The 23,154-nt window shown below is 47.8% G+C and overlaps 1 protein-coding gene across 5 annotated transcripts in view; it reads right to left on the bottom strand.

The window, feature by feature from the left end:
- Positions 1 to 18,431, bottom strand: part of SNTA1 (syntrophin alpha 1) — a 32,075-nt gene extending 13,644 nt beyond the window's left edge. For 4 of the 5 annotated variants that reach the window (XM_025469743.3, XM_035705710.2, XM_049100530.1 and 1 more), the window contains exons 1-2: positions 18,107 to 18,431; positions 14,099 to 14,284 (exon numbers count right to left, since the gene is read on the bottom strand). In XM_025469743.3, coding sequence (XP_025325528.1) covers positions 14,099 to 14,284; positions 18,107 to 18,416 — 496 coding nt within the window. In that variant the 5' untranslated portion in view covers positions 18,417 to 18,431. Of the gene's footprint in view, positions 1 to 14,098; positions 14,285 to 15,512; positions 16,204 to 18,106 lie in introns of those variants that run through there. The other variant, XM_035705711.2, reaches the window with a different exon arrangement.
- Between the last annotated feature and the right edge of the window lie 4,723 nt (positions 18,432 to 23,154).

Here is a 23,154-nt window from a genome sequence, read left to right on the forward strand (position 1 = left end):
CTTTTCTCTGCTAACAGAATCCTGAGCCCTGGGCTTCTCCCCAGACAAGGAAGAAAATCATGATTAGTCAAAGCTAGTCATGATGGTTCCATCCCTCTTGCTTGTGATTGGTTTAGAAAGGGGCAAATGTTACAATTCTGGACAATGAGAAGTGAGGGAAAGCACACTCCCTTCTCTTTCTCTCCTCTCCCTAGCCTTTACAAGTTGCTGGTAGGGGAGCTGGTCCTAGAGCAATGAGTCACTTTTTGAGTACAAGGACTAGGCTCCACACATTGAGGATGGTGCGGCCTTAAAGGAATCTACCCTGTAGCCATACAGCTTTTGAGTATTCTGGAAAAAAGCTCATTTCCTTCAATGTACAAACCATTTTGAATTGAGTTCCTATTATTTGCAGATGAAACCATCCTGATTAATACAGGCTCCTCACTCTGTATGAGTGGGGGATATAACTGATAATATCCTCCTGATGTCACTAGCCACACTCCTCTCCTGCATGAAATCCTGTTCTGGCTCCCACACTTTTCATCAAAATCCAAGGCTTTACAGGATTTGAGCCTTGCCTACCTCTCTGGCTTCACCTCCTCCCACATTCCTAACCTCACCCTCTAGTCTAATCATCTTGGCCTCTTCAGAGCTCTCAGAAGCTGTATGATTTTCCAAACTTGCACACCTTTGAAAATGCAGTTCCATCTGCACAGAATGCCCTTAGTACATAGTTTCTTTCTTTCTTTCTTTTCTTTTTTCTTTTCTTTCTTTCTTTTTTTTTTTTTTTTTTTTTTTATGATAGTCACAGAGAGAGAGAGAGAGAGAGGCAGAGACACAGGCAGAGGGAGAAGCAGGCTCCATGCACCGGGAGCCTGATGTGGGATTCGATCCCGGGTCTCCAGGATCACGCCCTGGGCCAAAGGCAGGCGCCAAACCGCTGCGCCACCCAGGGATCCCCTCTTTCTTTCTTTTTATATTTTATTTATTTCTGTATTTAAGAGAGAGAGAGAGAAAGTACTTGAGTGGAAGGAGGAGGAGAGGGAGAGAATCTCAAGCAGACTCTGCACTGAATGTGGAGCCTGACTCAGGGCTCAATCTCACAACCCTGAGATCATGACCTGAGCCAAAACCAAGAATCAGACGCCCAATCAACTGAGCTACCCAGGTGCCCCATGACATAGTTTAGAGACAGGCATTCTTGGATTTGCATTCCAGCTCCAGCATTATCTAGCTATGTGATCACAGCCAAGGGAAATCACCTCTCTGGCCCTCATTCTGCAAGTCAATAAAAGAGAAATAATAATAATAATAGGAGTAATAATACGTGGCTCAGCCAGTTAAGCATCTGTCTTTAGCTCAAGTCATAAAGGTCATGATTCTAGGGTCCTGGGATCTAGGGTCCTGGGATCGAGCTTTACATTGGGCTCCCTGCTCAGCAGGCAGCCTGCTTCTCCCTCTCCCTCTGCTACTTACCCTGCTTATGTTCTCTCTCTCTCTCTCCCTGTCAAATAAATAAATAAAATCTTTTTTAAAAAAAAGAGGAATAACAATATCTACCCCATAGAGATGTTAAAATTCAATGGGATGATATAAAACATGTGGCGCAAGTAAACAACTCAAGATCTATGAGTTTCTCACTTATCACCCACCCCTGCCCTTCTTAGAACTCTGCTATGGTTTTGTGTGTTAGGGCTCTCTCTCACCAAAATGAGGGTTTCTAGAAACCTCAGAAATTGGAGTTGATTTGAGCCTCGAGTCAGTGTTCTGTAAATGAAGAAATGAATGCCAGGGCAGGACAGGTTCATTCCAGAGGGAGAAGGTGTCACAGCCCAGCCCAGTTCCATCACCCCTCCAGGAAACTTTCCCAGATGCCTACTCTGGATTCACCACATGCATCACTTCTGCAGTCCCCTAGATCCCACTCCCCTATGTGTCTGTGTGGGAGTTTGTGCCCTCACCAGGCTGGGAGCACTGTGAGAGCAAGGACCTCATCTGACTCATCTCTGTGTCCCCAGAATGCAGCAGGGATCGCCTATGCTACAGGCTCAGCAAACGAACATTTGTCAACTTTGAAGCCAGAGAAACTACTTAGAGCCCCTGCTCACCCAGGCCATCCCAGAAGTAAGTCCTGCATCTCTTTCCCCGCAGAAACATACTATAAATGGACAGCACACCAGCTGGTGCCCAAAACAGGGCTTGGGTTTCACAAACCAATTGGCTTGCCCAGAGTGTGGGTGGGGGCCAGGGGGCCCCAGAGCGTGGCCATAAATAGCCCAGCTCTGAGGCCTCCTCCCTGCTCTGATTTCTGTCTGAGTCACCTGACCAGGCAGGGTGGGGCTATCCAAAGGCAGTGGCCTGAGAGCTGATGGCCCTGTGGTCAGCATTCTTAAGACTCCAAAGATAAGCCCAGCTGGTTATCCACACCCTCCCCAGCCAAGCCCCTGACCCAGGAGCCTAGTGAAGCAGAGACATATGGGCCCTTCCTCCACAGGGAAGCTAAGACACACAGACATAGGATACCCTGCCCCTTCCAGAGGCTCCAGGTCCCCTCCAGTTCGGCCAAAAAGAGACAGGACCCAGCCCTGGCTGCAAGGATCCAGGAAATAGATTCCACCAGAAATACAAGGAACTGAAACAGGGCAGGACCATTCACCCAGCCCAGTACACTTAGGAGGGAACACATGTGCTGCAGAGAGAAGGGGATACATCTGCTTTGGCTCAACACAGTATCCCCAGTACTCATCCCAGTGCTCAATAAATGTTTGTAGCTGAACTTCCTAAGTTTGAGTCTTGAATGAAGCCTGTCCTCCAAGCTCAAACTGTTCCTTGTCTGTTGAGTGGGTGGTCACTTACTTTCCCCTGCCCAAAATTACAAGGTCTATCCACTTGTTTACTAGGCTATAGCCTCTCCTCCAGCCAAAATGTCAGCTCCATGAGAGCAGGGACCTGTTTTCTTATTCACTAGGGTATCTCAGAATCTAGCATAGTACCTCACATATAGTACCAGTACCAGTACTGATAAGTAGGTATGAAATTTGTTAAATGAACAAACATAGGCCTGGGGCTTCTCAGCCTGGAGAGAAAACACTGAATGTGGGCTCTGAAGTGAGACAGGTTTGAGTTTAACTTCTTTGCTCTGTGACCTTGGACAAGTGAAATGACTTCTGTGACCTTCTACTTCGTTTTTAAATTTTTTATTTTATTTTATTTTATTTATTTTATTCTATTAGAGAGAGAGATTGCATGTGAGCAGGGGGACTGGGGAGGGACAGAGGGAGAGGAGACAGAGAAAATCTCAAGCAGACTCTGTGCTCAGCATATGGAGCCTAACACAGGACTCGATCCTCGATCCCACGACCCTGAGATCATGACCTGAGCCAAAATCAAGAATTGACTGTTTAACTGATTGAGCCATCCAGACGTTCCAATTTCTTCATCTTTATAATGAGAGTAAAATATATCCATTTCTCAGGGTACTGAGACTCAATATCTGTAAAGCACTTTGCCCTGCCTAGCATAGACTAAGTCTTCAGTAAACTGCAGTGTGGTTATTATTTCTGTTGCTGTTCTTAGTAAGACTGCTTAAGGAGACAGGCACAGGAAGCAGTGATAGATTTCAGTCTAGGCCCTCTCACCTGCTATCTGGCCTTGGCAAATCCCAAGGTCTCTCTGAGCCTCATTTTCCTTGCCTCTATGTTGGGCACTGATGCACACAGCTCTGAGTATAGTATGGTGAAAACTTAGGCCCAGGTTGCCCATCTTTAAGGTCCTGGCATAACAACCTCACCTTATCACACCTGTGCAGTATAGGCGACACCATCTCTTAAGATCCTAAAGCCATGTGAGCCTTTTGACCTAACACTCTTTGTAGGAACCCTTCTTCAGATAAATGCTCACAGGTGAACCAAGGGTTCACAGCACCATTGTCTCTGGTGCAACAGGCTAAGAACAACTTGAATGTCCACGAGTAGGGGCTGCTGAATACAAAATGTGAGCTTCGGGCAGCCCGGGTGGCTCAGCGGTTTGGCGCTGCCTTTAGCCCAGGGTGTGATCCTGGAGACCCAGAATCGAGTCCCATGTCGGGCTCCCTGCATGGAGCCTGCTTCTCCCTCTGCCTATGTCTCTGCCTCTCTCTCTCTGTCTCTCTCTCATGAATAAATAAATAAAATCTTTTTTTTAAAAAATGCGAGGTTGGGATCCCTGGGTGGCACAGCGGTTTGGCACCTGCCTTTGGCCCAGGGCGCGATCCTGGAGACTGGGGATCTAATCCCACATCGGGCTCCTGGTGCATGGAGCCTGCTTCTCCCTCTGCCTATGTCTCTGCCTCTCTCTCTCTCTGTGTGACTATCATAAATAATAAATAAAAGAAAAAAAAATTTTTTAAAAATGCAAGGTTCCTAACTGGCAGACCATTCTATCTTACTCATGGGTATATCCCTGGTGCCTACATCAAGTCATGGCACAGAGCAAGGGTTTAGTAAATACTTGTTAAATGAATATATGAATCCCAATAATGGGATAATAGGCAACCATTAAAAAGAATGAGACAGAACTACAAGTATTGTCCTGTCCAAGTATTGTCCATATTGGAAATATGTCCTCAACTTGTTAAATGATAAAAACAAATACAGAAACTTTCTGAAACTGTGAAAATATCAACTGTAGTTATCTCTCTAAGAAGATAACTGGGGTGCCTGGGTGGCTCAGTTAAGTGTCTGACTTTAACTCAGGCTTGAATGTCCATGGGTAGGGGCTGCTGAATACAAAATGTGAGCTCCCTGGGACGCCTGGGTGGCTCAGTGGTTGAGCATCTGCCTTTGGCTCAAGGCATGATCCCAGGGTCCTGGGATCAAGTCCCGCATCTGTCTCCCTGTTTAGCAGGGGGTCTGCTTCTCCCTCTGCCCTTCCCTCCCCCACTCATGTGCTCACGCTCTCTCTCTCTCATCAATAAATAAATGTAAAAAAAAAAGAAGAAGAAGAAGAAGAAAATTGCTTTACATTCTCCTGGGGTTTTTTTGAAGTGTATATTACTTTTTACATGTTTTTAAAAATCTACTTTACTTTCAAAAATATACCATCACATGGGTTGTTTTTTTGTTTTGTTTTGTTTTAGATTTTATTTATTTATTCATGAGAGATACAGAGAGAGAGAGGCAGAGACACAGGCAGAGGGAGAAGCAGGCTCCATGCAGGGAGCCCGACGTAGGACTCGATCCCAGATCTCCAGGATCACACCCTGGGATGAAGGCAGCGCTTAACCGCTGAGCCACCTGGGCTACCCCCACAAGGGTGTTGCAACTGATGAATCACTAAACTGTACCTCTGAAACTAATAATACACATATGTTAACTAAACTGAATTTATTTTTTTTAACTGAATTTAAATAAAAATTGTTAAAATATACATATGTGTGTATATATATATATACATATATATATTGCAAACCATATAAGAGAGGATCCAGAGATGAAGCTCTCATCACCTTGATAAGCAAAGGGCTCCCTTAGTACTGGGAGAAAGTCACGCTTACTGAGAGCTCACCAAAGACCAAGCACCAAACTTGACTCTCACAAACACATCTTCACCTAACTGCAACAATTCAATGAGAAGGATCGTGTCCTTACATAATAGTTAAATACATTGAATAAATAGTCTGACAGGGGTGACATGCCTTGCAATGCATCGTAACTATTTTTTTAAGATTTATTTATTTATTTATTCATGAGAAACACACACAGAGAGGACTCAATGCAGGACTCAATCCCAGACCCCAGGATCACTCCCTGAGCCAAAGGCAGATGCTAAACTGCTAAGCCACCCAGGTGTCCCCGTAGATGCACTTTTGAGGAATCGGTGAGAAAACATATGGAAGGCACTTGGCACAGTACCTAGCACATTATAGGTCCTCAATAAACGGCAGACAGTACCATCATGATCATTATCGTCATTATTTCCACCACCATCAGCAGCCAGGGTCACACAGCTAATTGAGGCCAGAACCTGTCTCCAGAGCCCCACAGGCATTTTCATCACAATCCAGGGAATAGGCCAGGCCTAGATTAAGCCAGGCTTTATCTACAGGGAGTCACATGGCCCAAAGCCATGTATGCATGTGTATGGGTGTGTGTGTGTGTGTGTTTGTGTAGCCAAATAAGTGTTTCCCTGAGAACAATGATTAAAAGAACAGGTCTTTGTGGCCATGGGAGGAGTGGCTGGAGGCTCCATTTTTGACTTGGTTCCCAGGTCAGAAGTCCCTCAGATGCCTCAGGGGCACAGCATCACTTGGCTAAGCCAGGCCCGGTGCCTTCATATTAGCTGCATCCATTACTTACATCCCTCTTTTGACAATAGTGATACATCAAGCCAAATTTTGGGCAGGACATCTAGCAGTGCCCATCTCCCAGGGGAGGAGCCAGCAGGAGTTCCAAGGACTCATAAAGGATACTCTCCAGACTTAGTCAAGCCCAGCTTGAGCCTTGAGCCCATCCTAAGTATTTAGGAAAGTCAACCGCAATTGACAAGGCCAAGGTGAAGTAGAAAGGGCCAGAGATGTACCCCAGGGATCAATCCCTACTGACCAAGAGCTAATGTGCTCTTCTGGGCTCAGAGCCAGGGGTAGGCCTCTGAGACAAACTGCACAAGAGTTTTGCCCTGAAAGACCTTTGAGTTTGCTGGAGGAACCAAAACTGACCACCTGCTGCTGACGTAAGGATGAGAGAGGCTGATACTCATGAATGATGACACATGAAAGAAATTGTGCCAGGCATTTCAAATGCACTGTCCCATCCTTAAAGAGAGCAAACCAACTGAGTAATTGAGTGCTCAATGAGCACTGCCTTGGTGTGTTTTATTTTTTAATTTCGCAAATAGGGGATCCCTGGGTGGCTCAACGGTTAAGCACCTGCCTTCAGCCCAGGGCGTGATCCTGGAGTCCCGGGATCGAGTCCCACATCAGGCTCCCTGCATGGAGCTTGCTTCTTCCTCTGCCTGTGTCTCTGCCTCTCTCTCTCTCTCTCTCTCCGACTCTCATGAATAAGTAAATAAAATCTTAAAAAAAAAAAAATCTCGCAAATAACCATGCAAGGTAGGTACTACCCAAAGCTGAAGTAATAGTGCTCTCTGTAACCAAACAGACCTCGGTTTGAATTCTGTCCATTTATCAGCCATATGACCTGAAGAAAGTTATTTCTTCTCAATAAACCTTGGTTACCTTGTCTGTAAAACAGGGATTATGGCAATTCTTATCATTCTATACTACCTTTTTTTTTTAAGATTTTATTTATTTATTTGAGAGACAGAGGGAGAGAGCATGAGCAGGGGAGAGGGGCAGAGGGAGAGGAAGAGAGAGAATCCACAAGTACATCACTGAGCGCAGAACCTGATACAGAGCTCAATCCCAGGACCCTGAGATCTGACCTGAGCTGAAACCAAGAGTCAGACACTCAACTGACTGAGCTACCCAGGTGCCCCACTCTATACTGTCTTTTATCAAGAATACTTATAGGCATGCTATTCTATGCCTGTTATCTTCTAAAAGCTTGATCTTGAGGTACCTGGGTGGCTCAGTCAATCCTGCATCAGGGTCCCTGCTCAGCAGAGAGCCTGCTTTTCCCTCTCCCTCTGCCTGCTGCTCCCCCTGCTTGTGCTCTCTCTCTGTCAAAAAATATATATATATTTAAAAAAAATTTTTTTAATTTTTTATTTATTTATGATAGTCACACAGAGAGAGAGAGAGAGAGAGGCAGAGACATAGGCAGAGGGAGAAGCAGGCTCCATGCACTGGGAGCCCAACGTGGGATTCGATCCCGGGTCTCCAGGATCACGCCCTGGGCCAAAGGCAGGCGCCAAACCGCTGCGCCACCCAGGGATCCCCCCAAAAAAAATTATTTTTAATAAAAGTTTGATCTTTATGTAGGATGTACCTTCCCTACTTTGTACAAAGTATTGAAACTGACTTTAGTTTTTACTATCCTTTAGTATTTTTTTAAGATTTTAGGGCAGCCCCGGTGGCGCAGCGGTTTAGCGCCACCTGCAGCCCAGGGCGTGATCCTGAAGCCTCGGGATCGAGTCCCACGTCAGGCTCTCTGCGTGGAGCCTGCTTCTCCCTCTGCCCCTCTCTCTCTCTCTCTCTCTCTGCATCTCTATGAATAAATAAATAAAATCTTTTTTAAAAAAATATATTTTATTTTTATTTTTATTTTTTAAAGATTTTATTTATTGGGATCCCTGGGTGGCGCAGCAGTTTGGCGCCTGCCTGTGGCCCAGGGCGCGATCCTGGGGACCCAGGATCGAGTCCCACGTCGGGCTCCCGGTGCATGGAGCCTGCTTCTCCCTCTGCCTGTATCTCTGCCTCTCTCTCTCTCTCTCTTTCTCTCTCTCTCTCTGTGACTATCATAAATAAATTTTTAAAAAGATTTTATTTATTTATTCATAGACACAGAGAGAGAGAGGCAGAGGGAGAAGCAGGCTCCATGCAGGGAGCCCGACGTGGGACTCGATCCCGGGTCTCCAGGATCACACCCCAGGCAGCCGATGGTGCTAAACCACTGCACCATCGGGGCTGCCCCTTTTATTATTTTTTTTAACATTTTATTTATTTATTCATAGAGATGCAGAGAGAGAGAGAGAAGCAGAGACACAGGCAGAGGGAGAAGCAGGCTCCATGCAGGAAGCCTGATGTGGGACTCGATCCAGGGTCTCCAGGATCACGCCCTGGGCTGCATGCCACGGTAAACCGCTGTGCCACCTGGGCTGCCCAAGATTTTATTTTTAAAGTAATCTCTACACCCAATGCAGGGCTCGAACTCACAACCTCGAGATCAAGAGTCACACGCATGGGTATCTGGGTGGCTCAGTCAGTCAAGCGTCAGACTCTTGATTTTGGCTCAGGTCATGATCTCAGGTTTATGGGATCAAGCCCTGTGTCGGACTCCACGCTCAGTATGGAGTCTACTTAAGACTCTCTCTCAGGACGCCTCAGTAGCTCAGTGGTTGAGTGTCTGCCTTCGGCTCAGGGCATGATCCCAGAGTTCTGGGATCGAGTCCCATATTGGGCTCCTTGCATGGAGCCTGTTTCTCCTGTCTGTGCCTCTCTCTGTGTGTCTCTCATGAATAAATAAACAAAATCTTAAAAAAAAAAAAAAAGACTCTCTCCTTCTGCCCCTGTCCCCACTTACACACTCTCCGTCTCTACCTCTCTCACTCTCTTTCCCCCTCTCTCAAATAAATAAATCTTTAAAAACAAAAAAAAACACACACACAAAAAAATAAAAAAATAAAAAAAAATTAAATAAATAAAAACAAACAAACAAAGAAGAGTGGCATGCTCTACCATCTGAGCCAGCCAGGTACCCCTGTCTTTTAGCATTTTTTCCAAATGTATCTCAGGCTCACTTCTGTCCCTGTCTTGCCAGCCACAATGAGGGTAGTGAGGGAGACAGCATTTGGCTGTCTCTCCCTTTTCTCCCAGGCCTGGTCTCCAAAGGCCCAGGCTAGCCCTGGCTCCAGGTCTGTGCACACAATGGGCCTCTCTAAGCAGCAGACAGAGGCGTGTTGGCTGCCAGCTTGGGCCCAGACTTTGATCACAAACACAGCCCTGTGGCTGAGAACAAGCTGAAAACATTTGTGCAAACCCCTGACCTACCAGAGGCAAGGTCTAGAAGGCAGGCTAGGGTTACCGAAGTCCAAATGAACTCCTGACTTAGGTCAGGGAAGTATAGGGTTGGCACCCAGAGTTTGCTAGTAACATCTGTCTTTCTAGGATGCTCTGCGGGGGCTCTGTACCCATTAAGCCCCAGCCCTCAGGAAAGATGCCTAGCTGCCCTGCCAGGTTCATATCCAAAAGACAGGCCATTTTTCCATGGTCCCGTGGAGGAGGGCTTAGGAGTAGGTTGGGGGTGGGGAATTTTGAACAATGTGGCTAGTAATTGGGCTCCAAGGCAAAACCTAGGCCCAGAGAGTGTCTCAGGAGCCCTGAGTCCAGACTGGAGAAGCTGCCAGACCCTTACCTTCTCCACAAGCTCCTCCAAATCTCAAGGACCAATCACATCCCAGCATCCTAGCTCCCTCATATCCTCCAGGCTTCTCAGGTCACCCCTGCAATTCAAAGACTCTTGACCCCAATGCCTGCCCCCTAAACCCTTTGCTGTCTTGGGTGAAATTATCCTTCCACAAGCCTGCTGAGCTAGGAGAGCAACTCAAAAGAGACTTCAACTAAGAAAAAGATGGAAAAACTAGCAAGAAGGCCACGACCTCCAGACTCTTCCTCCTATCCAAGCCTGCTTAGGTTAAACCACCATCATCTTCCTGTTCACAGTCCCAGGTTCCACACTGCCATTCTGTTTCTGCCTCCCTCCGAACCAGGCTGATGCCGCTAAAACCCAGATCTGCCTATGTGTGGCTCCTGCTGAATCCCCTTTAATGGCCCTCTGTTTCCCTCCAGAGGAAGTCCAAATGCCTTTAGCCTAGCATTCAAGGCTCTGAGGGCTTTCCTTTTTCTCCACTTCCTTCCTCACACCTTCGGCTCAGATAACACTAACTAGTTCCCAGGCAGGTCCCCAGGTAAGTCAAGTCATTTCATCCCCCTGAGGTCTTGCTCACACAGCAACCCTGCCTGGAATGCCCTTCTGCTCCCCACACCCACATCTGCTTATTGTTCATAAAGTGCCAGCATCCCCATCTCCAGAAATTCTTTCCTGACTATCCAGAGAGAAGTAACCACTGCCTCCTCTGATCCCTGGACAGACTCCATCTCAGGACCTATTATACATCTGTAATCTGGCAGTTTTGCTCAGCTGCCCCCCCCACACACACACACTAGACTGAGATTCCCCTCAAAACCACTGAGCAGAGGAGCACCTGGGTGGCTAGTGGTTGAGCATCTGCCTTTGGCTCAGATCGTGATCGCAGGATCCTAGGACTGAGTCCTGCACCAGGCTCCACGCGAGGAGCCTGCTTCTCCCTCTGCCTATGTCTCTGCCTCTCTTTCTGTGTCTCTCATAAATAAATAAATAAAATCTTTAAGAAAAAAACCCCACTGAGTAGAGCAGTATAAAGGGAGGAGGAGGGATCCCTGGGTGGCGCAGTGGTTTAGCGCCTGCCTTTGGCCCAGGGCGCGATCCTGGAGACCCGGGATCAAGTCCCACGTCAGGCTCCTTGCATGGAGCCTGCTTCTCCCCCTGCCTATGTATCTACCTCTCTCTCTCTCATTCTGTCTCTCTCTGTGACTATCATAAATAAAAAAAATTAAATAAATAAATAAATAAATAAATAAATAAATAAAGGGAGGAGGAAAAAGAAAGCAGAGAGCACTCTCACCCAAAAGGGAGGAATAATATGGGAAAATTACACAACTTTATGCCAATAAGTTTGACAACTTAGATGAAATGGACAAATTCTTAAAAAGACATAAACCAACAAAGCCCATTCAAGACAAAATAGATCATCAAAATCACTCTATTAACAACACTAAAATTGCAGTTAAAAGCCTTTCTATAAAGATGGCTTCCAAAAAAAAAAAAAAAAAAAAAAAAAAAGATGGCTTCCTTAGAGAATGCTACCAAACATTTCAAGAGGAAATAATACCAATTCTAAATAAATGTGACAGGGCAGGAGGGTAGTTACTAATGTGTACTGAGTGCCTACTATATGCCACATCTTATTTTGGGTAAGAGAGAGGCCAGGCTCCAGCTGGAGGCCTGGGGCAAAGTTTGCCAAGGAAAGATCTTATCCTGGAAAAAGTCTCAGAAAATGTAACAGCTAAAGACCTTCAACTTGGAATGGTACATGTTACTTCTCGTCCTTACTGTATCCATGATAGACATTGCTAATCACTTCTAGCTCCTTCCTGCTGAGCTCAGATAAGACTTCCCAATCCTTCCAAATACATGTCTCCTGGTAGCCACCAGGGAAGATGACACTCAAAATGAAAGCTAGTGGTCATCTCTACTCTGGTCTAGGGATCCCTGGGTGGCGCAGCGGTTTGGCGCCTGCCTTTGGCCCAGGGTGCGATCCTGGAGACCCGGGATCGAATCCCACATCAGGCTCCCGGTGCATGGAGCCTGCTTCTCCCTCTGCCTGTGTCTCTGCCTCTCTCTCTCTCTGTGACTATCATAAATAAATAAAAATTAAAAAAAAAAATACTCTGGTCTAATCCCAACCTATAGGGAGACTGAGGGCCAGAGAAGGCAAGGGTCTTACCCAAGGCTAGAGATTCATCACAGAGCAGACAGATTTTAGAAACTGATTTTTAAAGAGTTTGTATGAACAAGACTCTCCTCCACCAGATAATGAGCTCTTTCAGGAGAAGGCCTGGGTCTGATTTAGCTTCTGACCCCGTGCTCTGCACACCAGGTACATAGTAGGTGTCTATAAATGTTTCTTGACTTAGTAAGGAAAGAATGGAGTACAAGAATGATACAGAAGGCTTGGGTGTTAGCTCCTGAAACCAGAAGCCTCAAGCTTTCAACACTCAGAGACGCTGTCTTCTCAGAATGACCCATGCTGAGAACCCAGATAGACATTCTCAACCTAAAGACGAGAAGATGAGGGGGATCTCAGTGTGCATTAGAATTGTGTCTACAGTAGAAATCTTACCATCTACAGGTTAAACTTTCAAACAGCATAAACTAAAAGATCTTCTCAAGTCAACCAAAATATAACATTTTGATGAGTTTCAACTGCATTACCAGCAATAAATATCAAAGTAATGAGGCATGGGATGGGGAGAGTCTTTTATATCCATATCATCTCTCAGTGATCTTGTTATTTAACTTTGCTGTTAAAATATGACTGTTATACTTAAGCTTCAAGGACCAATACCACAGAGTTGACTTTTTTTTTAAGTATATATTTTAAAAATGCACCAGTGTCACTTAAAGAGGTACACAAAAATGTAAAAAATAAAACAAAACCAAGAGAGAACTGAGGTCAGGGCCATAACACACCAAAGATCACCCAAAGCCTGTTTGTTTCTGTGGCCTCTTGGAGACCTGTTTGGGGAAACAAAGGCAATCTATCAGGATCCAGGCCTGGGGCTCAGCTCAGCAGCTACATTAGCCATGGCATTCTCCATCAGCCCCCGCCATCTCCCTGTGCCTGTTCTGGGCCTAGAGCCAAACACACATTCCTCGGGCCCCCACAGCTTCCGGAATTGACAGAGGGGAGTTTGAAGAAAGGGCTGAGCAAAGCAGAAACCTCCTGAGAGAGATAGCAAAAGGCAGATGAGGGACAGCCACAGCAAGAGGCTATCACAATCGATGGGGAAACCAAGGCCCAGAGAAGATAAAGGTATTGTCCAAGACCACATAGTGTGAGCATAGTGGAGGAGAACCACAAAACCCCCCATCGAAACTCCTCTCTGATCCTTGCTGGAAGGATCTGATGTTCTGCAACATAAAGGTCAAGTCTTCTCCCACAGGAGGATGGGTCTCAGGGTTTCAGGGTCCCTGGAGCTAGGAACTCTCCAGTTTCCTCAAGAGAGAATATTAGCTGCTCCTTCCCCAGTCTCTGTCCCTCTCCTTCCCTGATTCACTCACTGAGTGGCAGATCCTGCCATGTACCTTTTGTCCTGAACACACAACCCAACAAAATAGAAGTGTTACATCCCTGGTTTTTGTTTTGTTTGGGTTTTTTTGTTTGTTTATTTTAAATACTTTATTTATTTGACAGAGAAAGAGAGACTCAGAGAGCATGGGAAGTGGCAGGCAGAGGGAGAGGGAGAAGCAGGCTCCCTGTTGAGCAGAGCCCAATGCAGGACTCAATCCCAGGACCCTGGGATCATGACCCGAGCCAAAGGCAGACACTTAACCGACTGAGCCACCCAGGTGCCCCCACATCCCTGTTTTATAGATGAAGAAATTGAAACTCAGGGAAATGAAATGACTTGTCCAAGTCTACAGAGCTAATGAATGGGGGAGAAAAAATGAAAACTAGATCTGTCTGGCTCTATACCGGCTCTCCCACCACCACCCTGTACTGTGTCAAAGCAGGTCCCCATGTACAGCTTCTGTTTTCAACCCTGCTCACCTCTCAGTCCCCATTGCTGGACTGGGGCTACTTAAGGCCTAGAGGAGGCAGGAGACAATTGAACACCCGTAGGGTCCCCAGTGCTTACCCTCCAGCACCACCTCTTTGCCTGTCTTCTTCAAGACCTGCACCGCCTCATCATGGGTAGCAGAGGAGAGATCCTCCCCATTCACAGACAAGATGGCATCTCCCACGAAGAGGGCCTCAGTCTGGTCAGCTGCCAGGCCCTTGAAGATCTTGGAAATGAGAATAGGCATCTTGTTCTCCCGGCCCCCTGCATGGGCACAGAAACAGGAAGAGACTGAAGCAGATGCTCCAATGCTTAAGAGTCCCACGAAGGCAAAATTATTTCTGAAAGCCTACCTCGGCGCCCAGCCCAGTGCCAGGAAAGCGGGGATGAGAGAGTAAAGAGAATCTCAGAAAGGAGTCTTACAAGTCTGGAACACTAATAAGTCATTTTCTAAATTCTTTTTTTATTTTATTTTATTTATTTATTCATGACACAAACACACAGAAAGAGGCAGAGACATAGACAGAGGAAGAAGCAGGCTCCCTGTGGGGGGCCTAATGCGGGACTCAATCCCAGAACCCCAGGATCACACCCTGAGCCCAAGGCAGACACTCAGCCACTGAACCACCCAAGTGTCCCTCGTTTTCTAAATTTTTTTTATGTATATATTTTTTATTGGAATCAATTTGCCAACATATAGTATAATACCCAGTGCTCATCCTATCAAGTACCCCCCTCAGTGCCTATCACCCAGTCACCACAGTCCCCCACCCAACCCCCCTTCCACTACCCCTTGTTTGTTTCCCAGAGTTAGGAGTCTCTCATGTTTTCTCACTGTCTCTGATTTTTCCCACTCATTTTCTTTCCATTTTCTAAATTCTTAATGGAGTTTGGTCACTGGATCGTTGGTTAAATGCTTTGGGTGTTCGCCCGTGTTTGAGTAACTTACAAGTGCTTCGATAGCTTTTTCTTAAATATTTAATATTTTAAGTTATTTTCCCCACAACGGGGGAACCCACTGATACCACTTAATCTGGAGTAAAGATAGAAATCAGTTATTGCTATGGCCCCCCAAGGACCTCTTCACAATTGGAAAGTTTTACAATCCAGGACCCAGCTGAAAACCAAGGCCTGAAAGTCTAGATTTCAAAAGCCTATCCAGATTGCATCTCTGATGCAAAAAAAAAAAAAACTTAATACAACTTACTGAATCACTTTATGGCTGAGATCTTGAATATCCTTTTAAAACATAAAATAGGGACACCTGGGTGGCTCAGCGTTTAGCACCTGCCTTCAGCCCAGGGCATGATCCTGGAGTCTCGGGATCAAGTCCCACACGGGGCTCCCTGCATGGACCCTGCTTCTCCCTCTGCCTGTGTCTCTGCCCCTCTCTGTGTGTGTCTCCCATGAATAAACAAAATCTTTAAAATAAATAAAAATCTTAAAAATAAAACATGAAATAGTCATAATAGTTTGCATTAGTTTCACATACCAAGTGCTAAGCATCGTGCTAAACGTTTCCAATGTTGTCTCACTGCATCTTCACGACATCCCAATCACACATGCGTGCTGTTTCCTCTCAGAAAAAATAAAATGCAGAGAGAAGCTCCTTGCCCAAGGTCATCCAGCTAGTTGGTGGCAGCAAAGTAGTATTTTAACCTAGGTCTCCTGGCTCCAGAACCAGGCTCTTAACCCTATGGTTGACTGTAAATTAGGCCCTCAGATATCATATTACTGGTCCATCCCAGAATGCTGAAGATGAGGATCTAGTGGCCCATAGAGAGGAGGTCATTATTTCAAGGTCACACAATAAGTTGGTGGCAAAGGTAGGACTAGAATGCCTCTCCTGGCCCCCATACAGGCCCAATAGTATGCTCACTGCATGGCACAGGACTTAAAGCCTAGAAAGGAGTGGGTTTCTATTTATATCTGCTCTCCTCCACATGAAACTAGGAAATTCAGTTCAATTTGAAGCTATGATCATCCCAAGCCACCTCAAGCCAGGCTGGACCCTCGAAGGGAGGTCACCATGGCAACAAGAGCCCAGTCTCTATTCATGAAGAACTGAATGGAGCTAGTACTTCCCCTGACCTCTCCTAAAAGTACCTTCACTCCCACTGGGCAGTATGAAGCTAAGGAGTAACTTCATGTGACCTTGGAAAGTCTGTGCTCCTCTCCAAGTCTCAGCTTGTCCATCTGTAAAATGGAACTCTATATTAACTCTCTTTCTGCTTGGGATGCCTGGGTTTGGCTCGGCAGTTGAGTGTCTGCCTTTGGCTCAGGGCGTGATCCTGGAGTCCCGGAATGGAGTCCCACGTCGGGCTCCCTGCATGGAGCCTGCTTCTCCCTCTGCCTGTCTCTGCCTCTCTCTCTCTCTCTGTCTCTCTCTGTGTCTCTCATGAATAAATAAATAAAATCTTTAAAAAATAAAAAAAATTAATTCCTTTCTGCTTTAACACATTGAGTGTCCAATTTCTGGATTGATCTGTTGCCCTATTCCACTCTGGAGTTGAGGGGCAAGACTGGTGTCCACTCTCCGCATTCCCCATTTCTCCCTTTTAGATTCCTTTGGTCAGCTGCCTGATAATCTGCCCTTTGATGGGGAAGAACCAAATCCTCTGAGCACTCTCTTAAGGCCTGATCATTGAGGTTCAAATCATTCACTGTGTGATCCTGGGAAGACTGTTTTCCTTCTCTTTTTCTTTTTTTTTTTTTTTTAAGATTTTATTTATTTATTTATTCATGAGAGACACAGAAAGAGACGCAGAGACACAGGCAGAGGGAGAAGCAGGCTCCATGCAGGGAGCCTGATGTGGGATTTGATCCCGGGACTCCAGGATCACACCCTGGGCCGAAGGCAGGCTCCAAACCGCTGAGCCATCGGGGATCCCTGTTTTCCTTTTCTGAGTCTCAGTTTCTTCCCCTGCTAAATGGAGATTATGCTCCTCACTTTTTACCACTTGTTGCCTGGATAAAATAGATCCTAAGTACGGAACACAGCATTCCAGCACACGGTGGTAGCTGAGTCACCACCATCCCCACCCCCTCACCCAGGCCAAAGGGTCTGGAGACACCAATGAAAGGACCCAGCAGCAGGGAGAGAACAGTGCATATCCAAGGTGATACAAGAGCCAACACCCTTTCCCGAGGCAGACAGCACCCTGAGAAGCAGATGGGTAGGAATGGTGAACCCAGCTGCTGTGAGTATACAGGGATTTTAAGCACTATGGTTAGTTGCCTTGGCAGTCTCTCCTGGACTCCATTTTTCCTCTCATCTAACAGCAATAATTAACTAGGCATCTACTGCGTGCTGGCAGAGTACAAATTTCAGACTCCTGTTCTCATGGAATTGTTACAACTCTATCATTAGCCTCATTATATAGCAAAGAAACTGAAATCCAGAAATGGGAAGTGACTTGTCTAAGTGCACACAGATCCAGGATTCAAACACTACCTGCTTGCATCCTAAAGAAAGCTCTCAGTATCGGGGCCGAGATTTCTCTATGCCCACTCTCAGTTCCGCGCAAGGTGATGATGGCCAGGCAGGGAAACTCAAACCCAGTTGTCGGGACTCTCCACCTAGATACATGGGGTCCTGGGTCCTCAGATTTCTGGGTCCTTCCTGGACCCCTGTCTGTGAGCCCAGCCTGTGCCTCTCCCCAAGTCTCCAAACCTGTGCTCCCAACTCCAGGCCTTACCCCTCCCCGCCACCTTGGCGGCGTCTCAGGGAAGCTTCCCAGGCCTCAATCCCCTCTCTCCATCCCTCGCTCTCCGGGCTCCTCTCCTACTTGATGTCCACGCAACCCCTGACGTCTCTATGCTTCCACACAGAAGCCACCCGCCTGTCCTTGGTGCGCCCCCACTGCCTCCGCCTGTGCCTTCTGACTGAGGCCTCCGACCTTGCTGCTCCCCGTGTCCTCCTCGGTCCCTCTGTCCCTCAGCCACCCTCCTCGTCCCCGGACCGAAGTCTTCCAACTCCGCGTCCCGCGTGCGCCGCTCGGCCGGCCTCCGCGACCCCGGCGCGCTCGGCGGCCCCGCAGACCCCGCGCCCCCGCGCCCCCGCGCCCCCGGTGCCCCCGCGCCCACCTTTGATGCTGATGCCCAGCCCGCCCGCGTCGGCCTTGCGCACCGTCACGCGGCGCCGCTGGAGCAGCAGCGCCTCGGGCAGCTGCGGGGGCGCCGCGCCGGGCTCGGCGGCGCCGTTGAGCTGCGCGGGCTCCGGCTCCCGCGGGGCGCCGGGCTCCGGGCCGCGCTCGCCGTCGGCGGGGCTCACGGTCAGGGCGTCCTCCGCCAGGCTGAGCAGCACCCGCCGCCAGCGCTCGCCGCCCGCCCCCGGACCGGCCCCGGCGCGGAGCTCCAGCAGCCCGGTGCGCGGGGAGCGCCGGCCGGACGCCATCTTCGCCGCGGAGCCCCCGGGCCGCCGCGTTCCCCTGCCCCGCAGTGCCCGGCCCGCTCCGACCGAGCGCCCGGGGCAGAGGGCAGCGGGGGCCCGCCTGGGCCAGCCGCCACCCTACCCCGGGCCGCTGGGGGTGGAGCCTGGGGCGGGGCCGCCGGGGTGTGGCTGGCGGCGGGGGGCGGCGGCGGGGCGGGGCGCAGGCGAGCCGGGGCACGCGGCGGCGCGGGGACCCGAGGGATGCGGCGGGGCAGCGCGCGCCCGGGGGGTTGCGGCCTTGGGGCGTAGGGCGAGCGGTCCAGGGTGAGGGGCGCCGCGGCCACGCGCGGGGCGGGGCGGGGCGGGGCCGCCGGGGCGGGGCCTCGTGTCCGGGCAGGAGCCCGCGGAGGGGCTCGGAGCTCCGCAAGGCCGTCGAGGGCCGGGACCGGAGCTCACGGACGTAGAAGCCTGAGCGAAAGCGGTAGGACCGCGGATCCTGTTGCGAGGCTTTGGGGGTGGGCGCAGAGCCGTGTGCTGCGGAGAGCTGCTCTTAGGGGCCGGCCGAGCTGGACACGGAGCCCCCGCGCCGGCAGGCAGGCTTGGGAAGCGGCTGATTTCCCGACGCGGGCGCGGGCCTCGGTCTGCCTGTGGGCGTGGCTTCTCGCGGACGGTCCCGCCCCCTGGGATGGGCACGCTGCAGGCCGTTCGGGGCCCACCGAGGGGTTGGACGCGGTCGCCACCTCGATGGAAGGGAGTTTGAGAGATTAACCACCTGTTCTGTTAGCAGTCGAACAGAAAAAAAAAAAAAAAAAAAGCCTGAAGTCCCACACCCTCTGCGAGACCTGGCTGGAGAAGAACCCAGGACTCCTGGTGTGAGGAAAGAGGGCTGGAAGGTGGGGCTTTGGGTCTGGGGCCTCACTCTGTTAGCTCCTTGTCGACCTTGATCTCATCACTTCACTTCTCCAGGCTTCAATTTCCTTATCTATGAAATGGGGATCACAAGAATCGCTACCTGACAGTGTTTGTGTCAGAATTAAATTGATTTGAAAATGCATTGTAGACTGCGACTCCTGTGCAATCAATAGTCGCTTTTATTTTTTTAAGATTGTATTTATTTGACAGAAAGAGCACAAGCAGCGGAAACAGCAGAGGGAGAAATAGAAGCAGGCTCCCCCGTGAGCAGAAGTCCAACAAAAGGCCTGGATCCCACAGCCCCAGGATCGTGAGCCCAGAGGAAGGCAGAGCCCTAACCAACCGACTGAGCCACCCAGGCACCCTAGTCGCTTTTATTTATTGAGTGCTTACCATTGGCCAGGCCTAGATCTGAGCATATTCCTGTGTTATCTCAACTTTACAGTAGCCTGCAGGAGTAACTGTAGTTAGCAACACTCCCATTATACAGTAGGGAAAACTTAGATATAGAAGGCCTAAATGGCCTCTATCACACATTCGTGAGGAGGACAGGGAAAGGACTTAAACCTAGGCTTGTTTGACGTCAGTGCCTAAGCACTGAACCACTGCCAGACAGCTGCCAAATACAGAAGTGAGGTGGGATCATTACAGAAAAATCCCACCAAATTGCACACTTCACCCAGCCTTCCTATCTGCTCCTGTCTCTAGCTTCCACTCCTAGCAGTAATGTGTTAGGTGATACTTAGGGCCACATCACTATGTAGACTGCCTGCATCTCCAGGTAGATATGATCAAAGGAAAAAGAAAACTAAAAAAAATAAATAAATAAATAAATAAATAAATAAATAAATAAATAAAGGATACCTGGGTGGCTCAGCGGTTGAGCGTCTGCCTTCCACCCAGGGCGTAATCCTGGGATCCAAGATCGAGTCCCACATCAGGCTCCCTACATGGAGCCTGCTTCTCCCTCTGCCTATGTCTCTCTGTGTGTGTCTCTCATGAATAAAAATTTTTTTTAAAAAAAAGGAAAAAGAAAACAGTTACATATACAAGTTGTCCACAGCAAATGTATGTTTGCAAATAACTAGAGACCAGCCCAACTGTCCAACAATAAGGGAATGGCACTACACCACTGAAAATCCACTGAGGCCACATGTATAATACATATGTATTACATACACATGTATATATAATACATAGATGCCATTTATTCAACTTGCTGTACATTGGCACATGAGCTGGCTAATTTATAGACATTTTCATTTAAACCTCACACATCTGGGGATCCCTGGGTGGCGCAGCGGTTTAGCGCCTGCCTTTGGCCCAGGGCGCGATCCTGGAGACCAGGGATCGAATCCCATGTTGGGCTCCCGGTGCATGGAGCCTGCTTCTCCCTCTGCCTGTGTCTCTGCCTCTCTCTCTCTCTCTCTCTCTGTGTGACTATCATAAATAAATAAAAATTAAAAAAAAATAAAATAAAAAAATAAACCTCACACATCCTGCACAGCCTGTATATTATCTCCATTTTATAGATGGGGAAAGTGAGACAGCACTAATAAAAACAGACCTGTATTCTAACCTGGATCTGTCTGGCTACCAAGCCCATTCACTCTTACTTCTCCTTTCTTCAGTCCACATAGCAGCAAAGGATGAGTTTACAATCCATTCATTCATTCAACAATACCTACTGGGGATCCCTGGGTGGCGCAGCGGTTTGGCGCCTGCCTTTGGCTCAGGGCGCGATCCTGGAGACCAGGGATCGAATCCCACATCGGGCTCCCAGTGCATGGAGCCTGTTTCTCCCTCTGCCTATGTCTCTGCCTCTCTCTCTCTCTCTCTGTGACTATCATAAATAAATAAAAATAAAAAAAAAAACAATACCTACTGAATATCTCCCTTTTTTTTTTTTAAGATTTTATTATTCATGAGAAACACAGAGAGAGAGGGGCAGAGACACAGGCAGAGGGAGAAGCAGGCTCCATGCAGGGAGCCCGATGTAGGACTCGATCCTGGAACTCCAGGATCACGCCCTGGGTCAAAGGCAGGCGCTAAACCGCTGAGCCACCCAGGTATCCCCAACAATACCTACTGAATATCTCCTATATGCCAGTCACAGTGGTAGGTACACAAGCCCTAGGTTCCAACAAGATAAACAAGTAGGGTGGGGTTTTTTAAAGATTTTTATTTATTCATGAGAGGCACAGAGAGAGGCAGAGACATAGGCAGAGGGAGGAGAAGCGGGCTCTACACAGGGAGCCCGATGCAGGGAGTCCGATGCAAGGACCCTGATGTGGGACTTGATCCCAGAACTCCAGGATCACGTCCTGAGCCGAAGGCAGATGCTCAACCTCTGAGCCACCCACACGACCCGATACACAAGTAGTTCTAAACAAGATAAGTGGCTCACCTCACAGGACACACAGCCCACTGAGAGGTAGGATCCCACAGTGGTTAGGAGGATCGGTGTTGTATCCTGATTTTCTACGTTCAAATTTTTACTGTGCCCTTTTTTCCCCCCATCTTTACTGAGATATAACTGACATATATTACTATGCCAGTTTCTATCTCTGTGGTCCTAGGTGACTTTTTTAATACCCATAACTTTCCATTTAATAATCTATAAAATAAGAATATTGAAATTACTATCCCTAGATTATTATAAGGAATAAATAAAATAATGCTGATAAACTGCTTAGCACAATTCCTGGGTATAGTAAGCACTGAAAAAATATGAGTTGTAATTATCTTGGAAAACAGGCATCAGTCAAATAGTTTTATTTTATTTTTAAAGATTTTATTTTTTTATTCATGAGACAGAGAGAGAGAGAATGGCAGAGACACAGGCAGAGGGAGAAGCAGGCTCCATGTAGGGAGCCCAACATGGGACTCAATCCCGGGTCTCCAGGATCACACCCTGGGCTGAAGGCGGCCCCAAACCGCTGAGCCACCTGGGCTGCCCAGTCAAATAGTTTTAATTTAGAGTGATAAGTATCAAAACAGAAAAGACACAACTAAAACACACACACACACAGGGTATGATATGTATATATGATATATGATATTCAGTAAATATGAGAGAAAGAGACAGAAAGTGAGAGAGGAAATAGGGGAGGAAGAAAGAAAGAAATATAGCATTATGTAGTGATTTTTTTTTAAGGTTTTTTGTTTTGTTTTGTTTTGGAATCTCTACACCCAATGTGGGACTTGAATTCACAACTCTGAAATTAAGAGTCACATGCTTTTCTGACTGAGTCAGGCAGGCACCCTTATGCATTGATATTTTAAAAGTATGAGTTTTATGCTCTAAAGATGGTAGAGCAACCTGAGAAAATTAAGGGTAAACATTTGTGATGAATGAGAACTTCATTCCACTTGGATTTTGGAAGCTTCACTCTAAAGGTAGAGAGGGAGAGGAGGAGGGATCAAGCAGGAGGCAAGAGACCTGGGGAGAGCAAGAGATCAGACTTCTTTCCCAGGACCAAAGCCTGAAGCCAGATCCTTAAAAGTCCCCCCACGTATTGCCCTGCTTAAAAAAGACTGAAAGAGCCCCAGACAAACTTGTTGAGAAAGAGCTCTGATATAGAATTCCTCCCCTGGGAGACTGTTTTCTATGGTTATAATGGGATGGGAGGAAGGAGAGAGGTGATGTGTCCAGAATAAGAGGAGGCTAGCAGAGAAGGGCAAAGAATGTAGAGCCAGAAAAAAGAATGATGTATGAATGTGTATATGTACATGTGTATGTGTGTGTATTTTATGTTTTATGTGCGTGTGTGTGTGTGTGTCAGCAATCACACAGTATGGACAATGCCAATCAGCTGTGCCCCAAACAGCCCACCCCCAGGAACTCTGT

The sequence above is a fragment of the Canis lupus genome, chromosome 24, assembly GCF_003254725.2.
Source record: "Canis lupus dingo isolate Sandy chromosome 24, ASM325472v2, whole genome shotgun sequence".
Taxonomy (NCBI): domain Eukaryota; kingdom Metazoa; phylum Chordata; class Mammalia; order Carnivora; family Canidae; genus Canis; species Canis lupus.